Source organism: Lissotriton helveticus, chromosome 4_1 (assembly GCF_964261635.1).
Source record: "Lissotriton helveticus chromosome 4_1, aLisHel1.1, whole genome shotgun sequence".
Lineage (NCBI taxonomy): Eukaryota > Metazoa > Chordata > Amphibia > Caudata > Salamandridae > Lissotriton > Lissotriton helveticus.
The window spans coordinates 802,217,536-802,233,425 of NC_136063.1; the positions used below are offsets into that span (position 1 = coordinate 802,217,536).

The 15,890-nt window shown below is 45.7% G+C and overlaps 1 protein-coding gene across 1 annotated transcript in view; it reads left to right on the forward strand.

Moving 5' to 3' along the window:
* Positions 1-15,823, forward strand: part of TYMS (thymidylate synthetase) — a 64,939-nt gene extending 49,116 nt beyond the window's left edge. Inside the window, exons 6-7 of the mRNA XM_078687451.1 lie at positions 7,622-7,693; positions 15,027-15,823. Of these exons, the coding sequence (XP_078543577.1) occupies positions 7,622-7,693; positions 15,027-15,164 (210 nt within the window). The 3' untranslated portion in view covers positions 15,165-15,823. The remainder of the gene's footprint in view (positions 1-7,621; positions 7,694-15,026) is intronic.
* Positions 15,824-15,890: the final 67 nt, after the last annotated feature.

The window sequence follows — 15,890 nt, forward strand, 5'->3', positions numbered from 1 at the left end:
ATCATTCCAGTGGAGGTTAAAGTCACCCAGGTAGACTTGGGTGATCTGCCGACCGGCATTGGATGTGATCGTGTCCATGAGTTGTTGGGTGAATATGAGGTTGTCACCAGGCGGGTGATAGATGAGATGTAGAGCACAAACTTGTTTGCCTTCGCTGGTGATATCGAGGCAGAGGAGTTCACAGGAGGTAAGGGAGGGGGAGGCGGCTTTAGTAACGGAGAGGTTGCTCCTAAAAATGCATGCAATTCCTGCGCCTGTCTTGACAGGCCTGTCCAGTCTAATGATGTGATAATTGGGGGGGACTAATATGTCCATTATCGGGGTAGAGGCTTCAGTAAGCCAAGTTTCAGTCAGAATGGCTAGGTCCAGATCCATTGCTGAGACGAGATCAGCGATGTCGGAGGAGTGTCTCTGGGCCGATCTGCAGTTGAGTAGGATGCATTTGAGTTTGGGAGTGAGAAGGGTGGTCGAGCCTTCTAGAGAGAGGGGGACTTTTCTGAGGTTGTTAGGGATGGAACCTCTGTTGCTATGGGTTGGGAGCCTCAGGGGATTTGAGAGAATTGTGGGTATGGGGATGTGTGTGTTGGATATGTGTTTTACGGGACCTGGGCCATAGGAGCGTAGGAGAGAGCATAGGTCGCGGTCAGACAGTGAGTTGAGGACACGGCGGGGGCGGTGGGAGTTATTGCGTACGGGGATAGTCGGCCATCTCGGGGGTCGTTGAAGGCGAGGATATGTAGGGAGGGTGCGTCGTTTGTAGGGTAGTGGGATGGTGGGAGGTAGACTGGGCTGTGTGAAGAGAAGGTCTTTGATATCGTGGACATCTTTTTTGACTTGTAGGAGATCCTCTTTGACTTGTTGGAGGGTAGATAGTCAGGTCAAGAGGAGGATTGGAGATCCCCAACTGAGGATTCTGCAGCATTTAATGCCTTGATAGAGCGGGCAGCTGCAAATCATAATGTGGACATGCATGCAGACCCAGTGGAAGTAGATTTTTTGTTTGACACTTTCTCCGCATCAGAAAAAACTGTTAAAACACTTCCTATGCTAAAAGGTGTCCTTAAGCCATGCCCCGGAAATCTTTAAGGAACCTACCAGGGCGAGGGTGGTGAACCCACGTATTGAAAAGAAATACAGAGCGGCACCTGGTGACCCTGCATATATTCGGGGACAGTTGCCTCTGGACTCGTTGGTGGTCGCAAATGCCCGCAAAAGGGCGAACTCCCAGACAACGGGTGAAGCTCCTCCCCCAGACAAGGAGTCGAAAGTGCTTGCGGCATCTGGCAAAAGGGTAGCTGCGCAGGCTGCCAATATCTGGCGCATATCGAACACACAGGCACTGTTAGCACGATATGCTAGGGCGCATTACGACACACTAGAGCAGCTCCTTCAACACCTACCAGATGAGTTTAAGGAGGCAGCCGAGATGCTCATACAGGAGGGAAAGCTCATTTCAAACGCTGCAATAAAGTGTGCGCTTGATGTAGCAGATACAGCGGCTAGGGGTATTAACACTAGCGTCCTGTTACGGCGCCAAGCATGGCTTCGCATATCAGGTTTTAAACCCGACATTCAAACAACTATACTCAACCAGCCCGTAAACCCTGACAGACTGTTTGGCCCTGAAGTTGACACCACCCTCGAAAAAATTAAAAAAGACAATGAGACCGCAAAGTCCATGGGGGCGCTTCAGTCTCAGCAATTCCGGGGGAGCACTTTTCGTCGCTCAGGTACCCGCGGTGTTACCAGAGGACACCTGGCACAACAGACACAATTCACGAAAGGTGGCGCACAGTCCTCGTACCCCAAGCAAGGTAGAGGGGGTTACAGAGGAAATAGTACCAAGGGCAGAGGCAGAGGTAACAACAACTCCCGTTCCTCTGCCACCAACAAACAGTGACTCTGTCACTGCCCCCCGACCATCCAACACCTGTCGGGGGGAGACTCCAGCAGTTCCTGCCAGTCTGGACGTCCATCACCACAGACAGGTGGGTGAGAAAACTTATCCAGTACGGTTATTGTTTGGAGTTAACATCCACTCCTCCCAACATTCCCCCAAGACAACGTCCTATGTCGGCAGAGCACTTGCACTTATTGCAGCAGGAAGTGGTAGTGATGCTGCAAAAAGGCGCAATAGAGCTCGTACCAGTGGAGGAGGAAGGTACAGGGGTCTATTCCCTGTGCTTCCTTATCCCAAAAAAGAACGGATCCCTCAGACCCATTCTGGATCTACGCCCTCTCAACCTGTATATATTGTCGGAACATTTTCACATGCTGACGCTGCAGCAGATTCTTCCCCTGCTAAACCAAGGGGACTTCCTAGCGACCTTAGATCTCAAGGACGCTTATTTTCACATACCACTCCACCCATCCCACAGAAAATACCTCGGGTTCACCATCCAAAACAGGCATTATCAGTTCAAAGTCCTACCCTTTGGAGTGACCACTGCCCCCAGAGTGTTTACAAAGTGTCTGGCGACAGTTGCGGCACACCTTAGTAGACAGAACATACATGTCTACCCTTACTTAGACGACTGGCTTGTTCAAGCAAAGTCGGAACAGCAGTGCGCCGCAAACATGTCCCACACCATTCACCTCCTTCACAGTCTGGGGTTCTCCCTGAACTACCCAAAGTCGCACCTTCAGCCAGCCCATGTGCGGCAGTATCTGGGCGCGACAATAAATACCCTGACTGCTATGGCTCAGCCGAACCCAGTGAGGATCGACAACATTCAGTCGCTCATCCAGAGGTTCAGACCGCAACACTCACTACCAGCGAGAGTGTTCATGCAGTTGATAGGCATGATGGCCTCCTGCATCTTCATAGTCCCGCACGCAAGGTTGCATATGCGTCCGCTCCAAGAATGCTTGGCAAATCCATGGACACAGGCTCAGGGGCGACTAACAGACCTAGTGTTGGTGACCGGTCGGGCATACACCTCTCTGCATTGGTGGAATCCACACAACCTTTGCAAAGGCCGACCGTTCCAAGAGCCTGTGCCACAAATTATCCTAACGACGGACGCATCTCTCCAGGGGTGGGGAGCTCACGTGCTCCACTACACGGTGCAAGGACTGTGGTCAACGCAGCAACAGAAGTTGCACATCAACTACCTGGAACTGATGGCAATCTTCATGGCGCTCAAGTCCTTCAAAGTACATCTGTGCAACAAGTTCGTGTTGATCCGGACGGACAACATGACAGCCATGTACTACATCCAGAAGCAGGGAGGTACTCACTCTCCACAGCTGTCTCATCTGGCTCAGAGCATGTGGAAGTGGGCCATTCAGAGGAACATCTTCCTCATGGCGGAACACCTCCCGGGCAAGGACAATCAGATGGCGGATCTGCTCAGCAGGTACAGCCATCAAATGCATGAGTGGGAGATACATCCATCAGTACTCCACCCGTACTTCCAGCAGTGGGGTCATCCAGAGATCGACCTCTTTGCCACAAGGGAAAACGCAAAATGCCAAAGCTTTGCCGCCAGGTTCCCTCACCCGGAATCGCAGGGGAATGCGATATGGATGAACTGGTCAGGCAGATTTGCGTACGCTTTTCCCCCAGCGCCTCTCATTCCGCTGGTGGCAAGAAAGCTAAAGCAACACTCGATGACGCTCATCCTGGTTGCTCCAACGTGGGCACGCCAACCATGGTACACCACGTTTCTAGAACTTTTCGTGGTACCGCATCAAAGGCTGCATCTCTCCCCAAGCCTCTTGACGCAGAACCATGGCGACATTCAGCATCCAGATCCGCAACAGCTCAATCTGGCGATCTGGCTCCTGAGGTCCTAGAGTTTGGCTACCTCAACCTGCCGAGAGATAAACGGTTGAGGGGGGGTCCGAGGGGAAAAAATTATTATAGACCTACTGGTACCTAGTCCCCCAACTAGACACTAAAACACACGGAAGGTACAGAAGGTCTCAGAAATACAGAGGGAGAGAAAAGAAAATAGCAAATCTCTCTATTGGGACCTAATAGTGTCCTCTTTACATGCCCAGAATACACAGTTAATCTGGAAACAACCAAGAAAACAAAAACAAGAGAAGATGCACAAGGAGAGGAAAAAGATACCCATCAGCCCACTCATAAGTGGAATCTCGTCATCTGGGTATATGTTGGTAAATGGTGTCCTCTAGGGTCTGCCTTGGAAACAATCCATAGGACTGCCTAGTGATGGACCCAGAACATTTCACCAACAGATGACAGTATATGAGCGGGAGGGGTTGAGGTTGCAGTGCTCAAAGAAAAAGAAGAAAAGGAAAATAATCCAAGTGATTCTAAAAATACCTACGATGATGTCATGAAATACTTTATTAGGGCTGACCATCAAAGTGGTATGGTTAAAAACAGTATGCTGATAGCATGTAAGGAATTGCTACCCACCAATGTTGTTATTCGGTCAACATGTTTCAGCCTCAAGGGCTTTCGTCAGGACCTATGGTGCTACTGCAACACTTACTTAAGTGATGTGAAAGTGGGATCTACATCTGCTTTCCAAACTGAAAAGAGTGTATCTTCTCCCTTATTGTGGGGAGAGAAAACCTCACCTCACCTGGCCACTGCTCAGGAAGAAAGGGAGGCCACGCACCCTCCGTCGTTGCCTCGGAGTGAAAACTGAGCCGAGGGGGAGGCCAAGCAGATGTAGATCCCACTTTAACATCACTTAAGTAAGTGTTGCAGTAGCACCATAGGTCCTGACGAAAGCCCTTGAGGCTGAAACATGTTGACCGAATAACAACATTGGTGGGTAGCAATTCCTTACATGCTATCAGCATACTGTTTTTAACCATACCACTTTGATGGTCAGCCCTAATAAAGTATTTAATGACATCATCGTAGGTATTTTTAGAATCACTTGGATTATTTTCCTTTTCTTCTTCTTTTTCTTTGAGCACTGCAACCTCAACCCCTCCCGCTCATATACTGTCATCTGTTGGTGAAATGTTCTGGGTCCATCACTAGGCAGTCCTATGGATTGTTTCCAAGGCAGACCCTAGAGGACACCATTTACCAACATATACCCAGATGACGAGATTCCACTTATGAGTGGGGCTGATGGGTATCTTTTTCCTCTCCTTGTGCATCTTCTCTTGTTTTTGTTTTCTTGGTTGTTTCCAGATTAACTGTGTATTCTGGGCATGTAAAGAGGACACTATTAGGTCCCAATAGAGAGATTTGCTATTTTCTTTTCTCTCCCTCTGTATTTCTGAGACCTTCTGTACCTTCCGTGTGTTTTAGTACCTCAACCTGCCTCCTGAATGCATGGACATCATCCGGGAGGCAAGAAAGCCCACCACCAGAGCTTGCTATGCAGCAAAATGGAAGCGGTTTGTCATTTACTGTACGGACCACAACATCAACCCGCTAGATGCATCCATTCCTAACATCATCTGCTATTTGTTACATCTTTACAAATGCAATCTAGCGTACGCTTCCATTCAGATACATTTATCCGCCATAGCGGCTTATCTCCAGAACAGGCAGCATCTCTCTGTTTTCAGGGTGCCTGCCATTAAAGCTTTTCTGGAGGAACTAAAACGAGTCATTCCTCCAAGAACACCACCAGCTCCAGTGTGGAACCTCAATGTGGTCCTCACTCGGCTGATGGGCCCATCTTTTGAGCCACTCCACTCATGCGAGATTCAATTCCTGACATGGAAAGTGGCTTTTCTCATTGCTATTACATCGCTCAGGCGTGTTAGTGAGCTACAAGCGCTCACGATCCAAGAGCCATTCATCCAGATTCATTCAAACAGGGTAGTGCTCCGCACTAACCCCAAATTCCTTCCTAAGGTGGTGTCAGTTTCATATCAACCAAACTATTGACCTGCCCGCGTTCTTTCAAAACCCACAAACAGTAGCAGAAAGAATGCTCCATACATTAGACGTTAAAAGGGCGTTAATGTACTACATAGTGGAGAAGTGTGGCTCAGGGGTTAGAGGCAGCAGACCCGGAAGCTGAGATCGGTCCTGGACCAGGGTTCAATTCCCCGCCTCGGCGGGTCTTGGGCTAAAAAAAAATTCCACGGACTCGATAATTCTCGCCCCGGTGCCTCCTCGACTCACGGGTTCACACTCTGCGACTCTGGGCAATAGCTTGCTTAATCTCCACAACGGCCCCTCGCGGCGGGGTGCCTGACTTTCACCTTGTGGATACCCTGCTATCTCACAGGGGAATACCAGGAAGGGTTCCCTAAGCAAGCGCCGGGAAACCCACTGCGGGTAGCTGTGCGCTATATAAGCTCAACTACATTTACATTTACATTTTGACAGAACACAACACTTTAGGAAAACACAACAACTTTTTGTTGCCTTCTCAGCCCAGCACAAAGGCAACCCTATCTCCAAAGCAGGAATAGCCAGATGGATTGTTAAGTGCATTCAAATCTGTTATCAGAAAGCTAAACGTACTTTAACAATACCCCCAAGGGCGCACTCCACACGCAAGTTGGGGGCCTCCATGGCTTTCCTAGGGAACATTCCTTTGGAAGACATTTGTAGAGCAGCCACGTGGTCTACACCGCACACATTTACAAAACATTACTGTGTCAATGTGCATTCCAAGCAGCAAGCAGCTGTAGGACAGGCTGTTCTCAAGACACTCTTTCAGACTTCTGCAGCTGGCACGGGCAACCGCCGTTAATAGAGGGACTGCTATGTATTCTATGCAATAGATATGAATTTAGCAGCCCACATGCCTCGAACTGAATATGCTACTTACCAGTATGCATCTGTTCTTGGCATGTAGGGCTGCTAACATTCATATCGCCCACCCCCCTCCCCGGTGCCCGTAGCGGCTGCAGATACTCTCTTGCATTCAATCATTAGCATGGACATCCTTTACACTATTTCACTCCATCTCTGCCACAATGGCTAAAAAACAATCTGGGGATGGAGTCGATGCCCATGCGCACTGTAGTCCAGGGGAGGAGCCACCTATCTCGTGATACGACGAAGACTCTTCCAGGACAACAATGTGCAATCATCCGGACCCAACACTAGGCAGCGATTTATGCAATAGATATGAATGTTAGCAGCCCTACATGCCAAGAACAGATGCATACTGGTAAGTAGCATATTCATTACAGAAGGGGAGTAAGTTGTTTGCCTGGCACAACTTGCTTTACATAACAAAGCACTTTATTTTAGTTCCATGGACTCATCTCAATGTGGAGAATTGAACCAGTCAACCTGTGCTTGGAAAGTAAAGTTACTTTACTTTAGAATTTTTTTTATATGTATGTATGTATATATATATTATACACACACACACACACTTGGACACGTTTTCAACTCTGAGCAGCTCAACTTAGGAACGCACTCTAACTAAACGTGAAGGAAACGGGGCATTTTATTTGCAGAGACAAGCTCTACAAGCTTTTCCTTTTCTATGGAGTTATTGCCTTGCAGCCTTTTGGTTTTCTTTTGAAGTGTCTGGTTTCAGTGCAAATAGGTCACCCTGATTGTGATCACTACGCAAAACCTAACTAGTTGTAAGTCCGTGGCTAATTGTTAATGAAATTCGTGGCATGTCCTTTTAATTTTTAGTGTAAAGACCCTATTGGTTGTATCCACTTGTAACGTCAAATTCATTATTTTGTCTTTCTCTTTAAGCTTGGCGATTTCGTACATACTTTGGGAGATGCACATGTATATCTTAATCATATTGACCCATTAAAAGTGCAGGTAAGTGTTTACCGTAGCCTGATCTGTCCGTTACTGTCTTACAGTAAATATTGACTTTAAAAAGGAAATAATTTCTCACTTTGAAGCATTTACACCTGTTGGTATCTGTTGAGCACTAGGTGAGATTAGGATATCTAATTGTATAATTTATATGCAATCGCTCATGCTTGTCTAGATCTCTGATCTATGGTGCATGCGTACCAGAAAAGGAGCAAGTTGTATACCCTGAGATGTAATTGCCTAGAATCTTGAATTGATTCAGAAAAGGGGGTGGTGATGAACAGAGTGTCTGAATTAAGCAGACCACTCTTACCCAGTCCAAAGATCAGGGCTTGATCCATCACCGTTTTTTAGCTCACTGCACCATCCCAGCTCAGAACCTGGCTATATGCAAATTAGTCTGTTCCTGTCCCAGTGCATGATGGGAACAGGGCAAACCAAACTACCAAGCCAATTCTTATACTGGGAAGGAAACAAGCTTCCGGGGACCGGTTTCTAGCATTTCAGCCGTCGTCGGCCCGGCTTGCTTGAATCCTGATGGTGCAATGAGCAAGGGACTCACATCTGAGTATACCCTTCCACGCTTATGGTGGACAAAATGATTCAGAAAAGGGGGTGGTGATGAACAGAGTGTCTGAATTAAGCAGACCACTCTTACCCAGTCCAAAGATCAGGCTTGATCCATCACCGTTTTTTTAGCTCACTGCACCATCCCAGCTCAGAACCTGGCTATATGCAAATTAGTCTGTTCCTGTCCCAGTGCATGATGGGAACAGGGCAAACCAAACTATAGGTGTGGCAGGGTATACTCAGACATGAGTCCCTTGCTCACTGCTCCATCAGGATTCAAGCAAGCCGGGCCGACGACGGCTAAAATGCCAGAAACCGGTCCCTGGAAGCTTGTCTCCTTTCTGGTGAAGAATTGGCTTGGTAGTTTGGTCTGCCCTGTTCCCATGATGCACTGGGCCAGGGACAGACTAATTTGCATATAGCCAGGTTCTGAGCTGGGATGGGGCAGTGAGCTAAATAACGGTGATGGATCAAGCCCTGATCTTTGGACTGGGTAAGAGTGGTCTGCTTAATTCAGACACTCTGTTCATCACCACCCCCTTTTCTGAATCGTTAGAATCTTGAAATGGCATGTCGGTGCACAAGCACTGAGGTTTTGGACTTGCCTATGTCTTTAATACAGATTCGCTGTATTGTGAGAAGCTCAGTGCTGTAAAAGGGCCGGTACTGCAGGCCGGCACTTTTTTTTATTTTGAGAGGGAGAGTACAGGCACTTTTCCAGAGCGACGTAATACTTTTAATTGGATAGTACCAGCACTTCTCAGAAACAAGCAGGTACTCTGCTACTGAGTAACTGCACTTCTAAATTTCCATTTCAAGTACTGAAGAAGCTAATGTGTAAAGTGCTCATAAACTCATGGATAGAATCACACAACTAACACCATTATTAGTGGGAACGTTTTAATGTGATTTATGGTTTGTTGAAGACTGTCTGGTGGGCAAAGCGATTACGGTCTCTCACTCTTACCATCACTTGTGGAAGGTGGAAATTAGAAGCGTATGAGACTAAACCAGTTGGTGGATGAGTGTTGATTTTATATGTAGTTTGTCGTTATGTAATGTGCTACTGTATGAGTGGAAGCTTTACATGTTGTAGTGTATGGAGAGAATGGAAGTTAAGGTTGATTGGGGACAGAAGGGGTAAGAGTTACATTAAGGTTTTATCATAACTTGTGAATTTAATGTTCTATTAGGGTGTGCTGTTGACCATATCGGATTCCTTCCAACCATAAGTCAGATTTAGCGTTAGTTTTGTCCAGGAATTCGATTATGTTCTCTTTATTTTACAGGCCCAGGTTTTCTAATCTTGAAACCAAAGAGTTTGATAGGCTTAGTAGTTCGGACTCCAGTACTTCCTTCACCCCATTTGATTGGGTGAAAGAGTCACGCAAAAGTGAACAGCTCTACCAGTGTCCTGCGAACAAGGATACAGGCCTCTAGTGTATTTGTTGTGGTGCAAAATGGTGTAGTCTAGAGGGGATAGAGGCATCTTGACATCACCCCTGGGCAATGCTCCGTTTACAATGCGGGTGGCTGGGTAGCTGGCCTTAATACTACAGCATTGTTGGAGGACGGTGATTGGGAGACTTTAAATATTTTCACGCCTCTCTGCTTTGTCAGAGGGGCATAGGAGGTTTCTGCTGCCCCCCACTCACTCTAGCCAAAGTTGGGGTAGAGGTTATTTTTTGTCTGCCTTGTCCTACATCGTGTGTGTGTGTGTGTGATGGGATTGTAAGCTTACCACCCTTGCCTAAGGCAGAGGTGGTATTATTTGTTAACCACCCAACTTGGATAAAGGCAGCAGTGTCTCTCCCTCCGCCACTGAAGTGGCCTTTGTTTACACCTCATTCTTGTCCAAGCTCTAGGGTATGTTTTTCACCCTACCATTCGTCCCAAGGTCGGTGGAGGTGTTTTTGTCCCTACAACCTCTCACCTTGGCCAATGGGTAGAATATTTATTTGCCCCCCCCCCTGGTTAGAGGTAGGGATGTTTGCTCGATGGTTTCCCCAATGAACATAGAGTTTTATTTCACCCATCCCCCAATCGGACAAGCATGAGGGTATATTTGTTTCCCAGCTTTACCCAGCGGCAAAAACAGTTGTTTACAAAGAAAAAAGCGGGAAAAACATTCAGGACAGCTATTCTGCTTTTGTGCATGCAGTATTTTTCAGGTCTCGGAGATGTAGAGCAGTTCTAGCTGTTTGTATTTGCAGATAGTGTGCAGGAGCAGGTTAGATTTACCCTGCACTTTTGGGGTTTGCAAATGGGTTCAGGGCGGTTACATGAGCATTTCCAAACAAGTAACAGGGACTGCCCAGAACTGCCCCTCACCTCCCATTTCTCACAGTATTTTGTGGGCCATAGAAAAGCAGGGCAGAGGCAGGTGTGAGTTTTCCTGGTCCTCTTAGCTTCCCAAAATGATGTGGCCACTGTGGACCGGGGCTTTTGTCAGCTGCACACGTACTGTCTTTTGAAATACTAGGGTAGCACTGAGCAAGTCCTTTTTAATCATTGTAAATCCTCCAACCCTCTTCCACACCCAGCCGCTTGCCACTGGGCAAGATGACGGGAGGTTACTGGGAGAATTCTTCGGACTTCGCTGATGCAGGAGGCTAGGAGAAGACTTTATTTACCTCCTCTCTTTGGCAGGGCATGTTCCGAGATCACTTCTACATCTGGCAATACGATTGGTGTTATTAGGACATTATTTATGCCCATCATTGTGCAAGTCAATGGTTGTCCTCCCCACAACCCGATCACTCATTCATCATCTACTCTTAATCTGAGCTGATCTACAATTGAGAGGGTTGGCTATTTATGGTTGGATCATAAATAATCAACACTCACGTTTTTGCTTGTATTTTCAAAATAAAAGAGACCCACAAATCGCCTAGTGAAGAACTTGTACGGAATGATGGAAACATTCCTGTGGTGCCATCTTCGAAACTTTCATTCAGCAATTATTTGCTGAGAAACTTTCCTGTAGGAAAACTAATGTAGTTTGAAAAAAAAGTAACCAGTTTTGGGAGCTCTATGCAACTTTTGGTCAATTTGAGATGTCTTCCCCAAATTTTAAACATTAAAATTCCACACTGAAAATAGTTTTCCTCTAGTCTGGTGCAAGTTGCTTATGGAAAACAAAGTTATTGAGGTTTCAACATGTGATTCCCTATAGAGAGGTGTAAACCAAAACTGGAGTTGTGGCTGCACCTGTTTTATTTATTTATAGAGTTTTATATAGCGCGAACGTGACCCACGAGGGTATCCGAGCGCTTTACAGTAGAAGAATATTAAAGGATGAAGTAGACTACAGTCAACAAACAAATTTCCAGTCAACAAAAACAAATTTCCAGTTTGTAAAGAAATATGCACGCCATATTGTATTTCAGGCTTCCTTTTCAATGATATGCTGCTATGTGAACTACTTGCTAAATGGTTGTTGCATCAGTTGCCCCTTACTCAGGGGAATGATCTGTGCCATGGACATAAGGACACATGTGCTTTTCATTGTATTCGTTCTCAAGGCCTTGTTTTTTTGTACTGTATATACAAACTAGGACAAAACCTCTCACCCAGACCACAACACTGGTTAATTAGATCACATATAACAATGGCCCATTCGGTTCTAATTCAGCCCAACATTTAGCCAGCCCTGGCATCCGAAACAGTGGGTTGAGGTAGTGATCTACTTAGTTTAACACACGCCCCTGGTCAGATTGCTCTCCAGTGTATTATTCAAATTTCCCAATACAATCCCTGACATTTACTTAATGGAGACGAAGCAAGGTGTGGAAAAGTGCTCCGTGTATTTGCATGTATACAACAGCAACATGGAATGTCAAAGGACACAATTGGGCGAGGTCTGCAGAATCTTGTTTTGCAGATCCTTCCAAATGATGAACACAAAGTTTAAGAGACTCGTGTAGAAGCCCTTGCTGAAAGGACAACTAGATATCTCTTAATTTAGGAATAAGTCTTTTTCTGCCAGGGGCAGATCTAAGTAAAGGTTGTGGATGTAGATTTACTGCAACAACATTTGCAATGACTTGTATTGACACCTGTAAGAAAACACTGGTGGTCTGCATGATTTGACAGCCGTGGACAATGGCCATCTAGCTGAGAGAAAACCCAACACCCCTTCTGAAAGATCATAAAAAGCAAGAGCTCAGTGTTAGAGTTTCTCGCCTGCAAGTTAAGAGTTGCGAAGTTGGATTAAGAATCTGATCTTTTGTCCTGCAAAAGGATGGCCTACTCAAGAGGACCGCACCATGTAATGGGCTTGCTGAGATGCAGGAGACCAAGGTACCAAGGCTGTCTGACTTAATTAGTTGCCATCTGTCTAGCTCCAGCTTTGTGAAATCGGAGGGGTTTTTAAAAATGTAATATGTGGCCTACTGAAGTAGAGGAACTAGTGAAAGTGCATAATGTAGATTGTAGATCCACTGGAGACCTGACACATCTCTTACTGGATCCAGTAGAGGATAATGACTGAAACCGTGCAAAGGGCACTACTTGTTGCAAACCCTCTTCCCTAGTGATCCTCATCTGTCAGTTACTTGCTCTAGCTCATCTTCGCACAAACTCCCACTTATGATTTGCACAAAAGGAACCCACAGACAGTTATCAAGTTCTCTCTCCACACCAAATCAGCTCCCTGCCCAGTTACCCCAGAGCCAACAGGAACTTGTTAAGTTTCAGGAAGCAATTGAAGGCTCACCTCTTCGCCTAACCAACACATTTCTTCCTTACTATTCCTGTCAGTGCTGGAAGCCCAGTCCTGGGTAGCCACACGCTTTATAATACTGGGTAGCATAACCTAATTAAAACTGGAGTGAAATACACTTTCATTTATCGGACGCTAACAGGAGTGCACTTAAACAGTTCTTCTCTGTATAGAGTGTGCACCCCTCACCCATTCTTTTCTCCACCTATCCCAAGGCCATAGTTTCCTCATCCGACCCTGTTGGTATTTTCTCTGTGCCCTCAGTGATTGGATGGGAAGACCTGTGGCATAGATTGCTACGATCTTGTCTGCTGCAGTCTTAAGTGCCAGTCTGATTGCATCTACGCACTGCCTTACAAGTATGAACTTTTAGGCAATCTAGCCAGTGTCCAGAAGGCCACACATCTTGCACACTTTCTCCATCACGGGAGCAAGTTGCACAGAAACTTGCTAATCTTGTTGCTTAGCTGCCCACAACCTCAAAATTAGAGTATTCAGTAGATGTTCTGCTCCTTGGTCCGTCCTCCTCTTCCCAAAGGGCTGGACCATGGGCCTTTAGTAAAGCTGGACCAGGGGCCTTAGTAAAGGCCACCCCCCCCTAGGGAGTAGAACCCGAACTAGGCAGGGTTAATGAGGGATACAGAAAGGCAGGGAAGTTACAGGGCAGTGGAGTGGGACACTGGATCAGGAGTGTGACCTCTGGGTTGGAGGTTATTAAATGCAGGTGCCTGGCATGGGGCCTTCTTTCTTTCTCGGCTTGGCAACGGAGGACGATGCAAAACCAGGCAGGGGTGGCTTTGGAGGTGAATTACCAGGTCAGAGACAATTCTATGCAATTTTGGGCACGCTTTGCAGCAACAGCTAAAGCCAACAGTTGAGAGGGGTGGGAACTAGCCATAACCCACCCCTAACCCTTTCCATTGCAAACCGTGTGGGTCATCCAGCACTGTTACGTGTCTAGGGTGCCTTAAGGAGCTGGCTGCAATAGGAAGAATGCAACATTCCTGTTTCAACGCACGAAGGTAGAATGGTTTGAAAAGACATGGTTGCAGTGGAGGGAATGTCATTCAAGCATGCTGAACCTGGGCAAGAAACGCAGATGTTTTGATGATCCACCTGGGTAGAATACACCACCCAGCTATGGGTCGGGGCGATTTGTTTCAAGAATAGCTCATTGACTACACTAGGATCATGGATACCACAGATGTGGCATGGTCCGAGAACATTCCCAGGAGGTCCTGGTAGGGGCTCAATACCTAGGGATTATAGTTTTTTTTAGCAATGTAGACCAAACTTAATTAATGTGCAACAACCATACTATTACCGTCTGGATGGTGTGAATCTGTCGGTTATTTGAAAGGATGGATTTCTACAGAACATATTTCTTTATTTGCCACAGAGACATTGGGATGCGCACTATGGACGATATTTACTAATTTTCCATGCAAAGGTGCTGTATTGCATGAAAGGGGACCACAGAAATGCACCCTTTTTTTTTTTTTTTTGTTTTTTGTTTTTTTTTTACTAAATGTGGCACATTTCTGCTGTATCCTAGCGCTGAGGCACTTTTCTGCCTAATGCCAACACTTGTACTGTTGCATCTCAGTGCAAGGTTGCCTGCGTTTTATAAGCAGGATTGTTTTTGTGCAGTAAGGCATACATACCTATTGGCCCAGTCTGCAACAAGACCTCTTTATATTTTTTAGGACATTTTATTTAGTAAGAAAATATCATACAAATTAATACAATTTAGCATGGTTTTAGAGGTCAACTGTATACAAATTTCTCTCTGCCGTACTCATTTCTTAGTTGCTTTAGGCAATCCCTTTGAAGACTAACAATTGTAAAGGACTTTTCTCTGAATGTAAGATGTGTATTAAGAACAGTTGCTGTTCCTGCAAGGTTTTGTCTGTTTGGCCAAGCTCCTCTAAAATAGGTTCTACCTTTTTGCAACATAGGTGTCTGCTACATTGTCAAAATTGTTTTACATTCGATTTTCTAAAACGTACATTGCTTTTTGTTGTTTTTTCACCCTTCTAGGTTCAGAGGGTTCCACGGCCATTCCCAAAACTCACCATCCTCCGCAAAGTTGAAAATATTAACGATTTTAAGGCGGAGGATTTCAAAATCGAAGGATATGATCCACATCCAGCCATTAAAATGGAGATGGCCGTTTAGCACTTACCTAATATTAAATTTGCTTTTTCTAAAAGAAATAAGCAGAGGACCTACCTGCACTGTTCCATGGGGACTATGTACACTGTGCTAATATTTTAATGGAAAAGTTGTTGAAATTTAAACATGCTCTTAATGTTGCTTTTAAATGTAGCGTTCAATGGAAATTGTAAATATCTGCTTTTTAGACTGTTAAATTGTTTAGTATTTGTACAGATACTTTTGTATTTCCTGTGTGAGAAATATGGAGTATGGTTACAAGAGCTTTTTTGACTTAATGAAGTGGCGAAGCTATTTTGGCGCTGAAGAAAGGTTACAGATGGTCCTGGATCTTATCAATACGGCTGGAACTGCTGCCTACATTTCCAGCTTTGCTGGCAGACATGCCGTTTGTGAGCATTTGTAATGATTGCTTCTGAATCACCAGGAAAGACTGCCTTGAATGATGCAGTCCAGGCGAATTTTGTGGAAAGATGCAACCTGGAGGCTTAAACAGTCAGTAGTAGATGTGGGGTGACCATTACTGCTCTTTGGGATAGGTCCAGGTTCAACAAGCTCATCAATTGGACTAGTGAACAAAGCTGCGCGTCCGAATGAATACCACACAGAATGATCAATGCATTTTTTTGTTATGGTAAAATAAACTATTTTGGCTAGGTTAATGTGTGATGATTTGTTTCAATATACCCTGCTCATACCATTTAACAATTATGGTTTCCTGAAGTATAA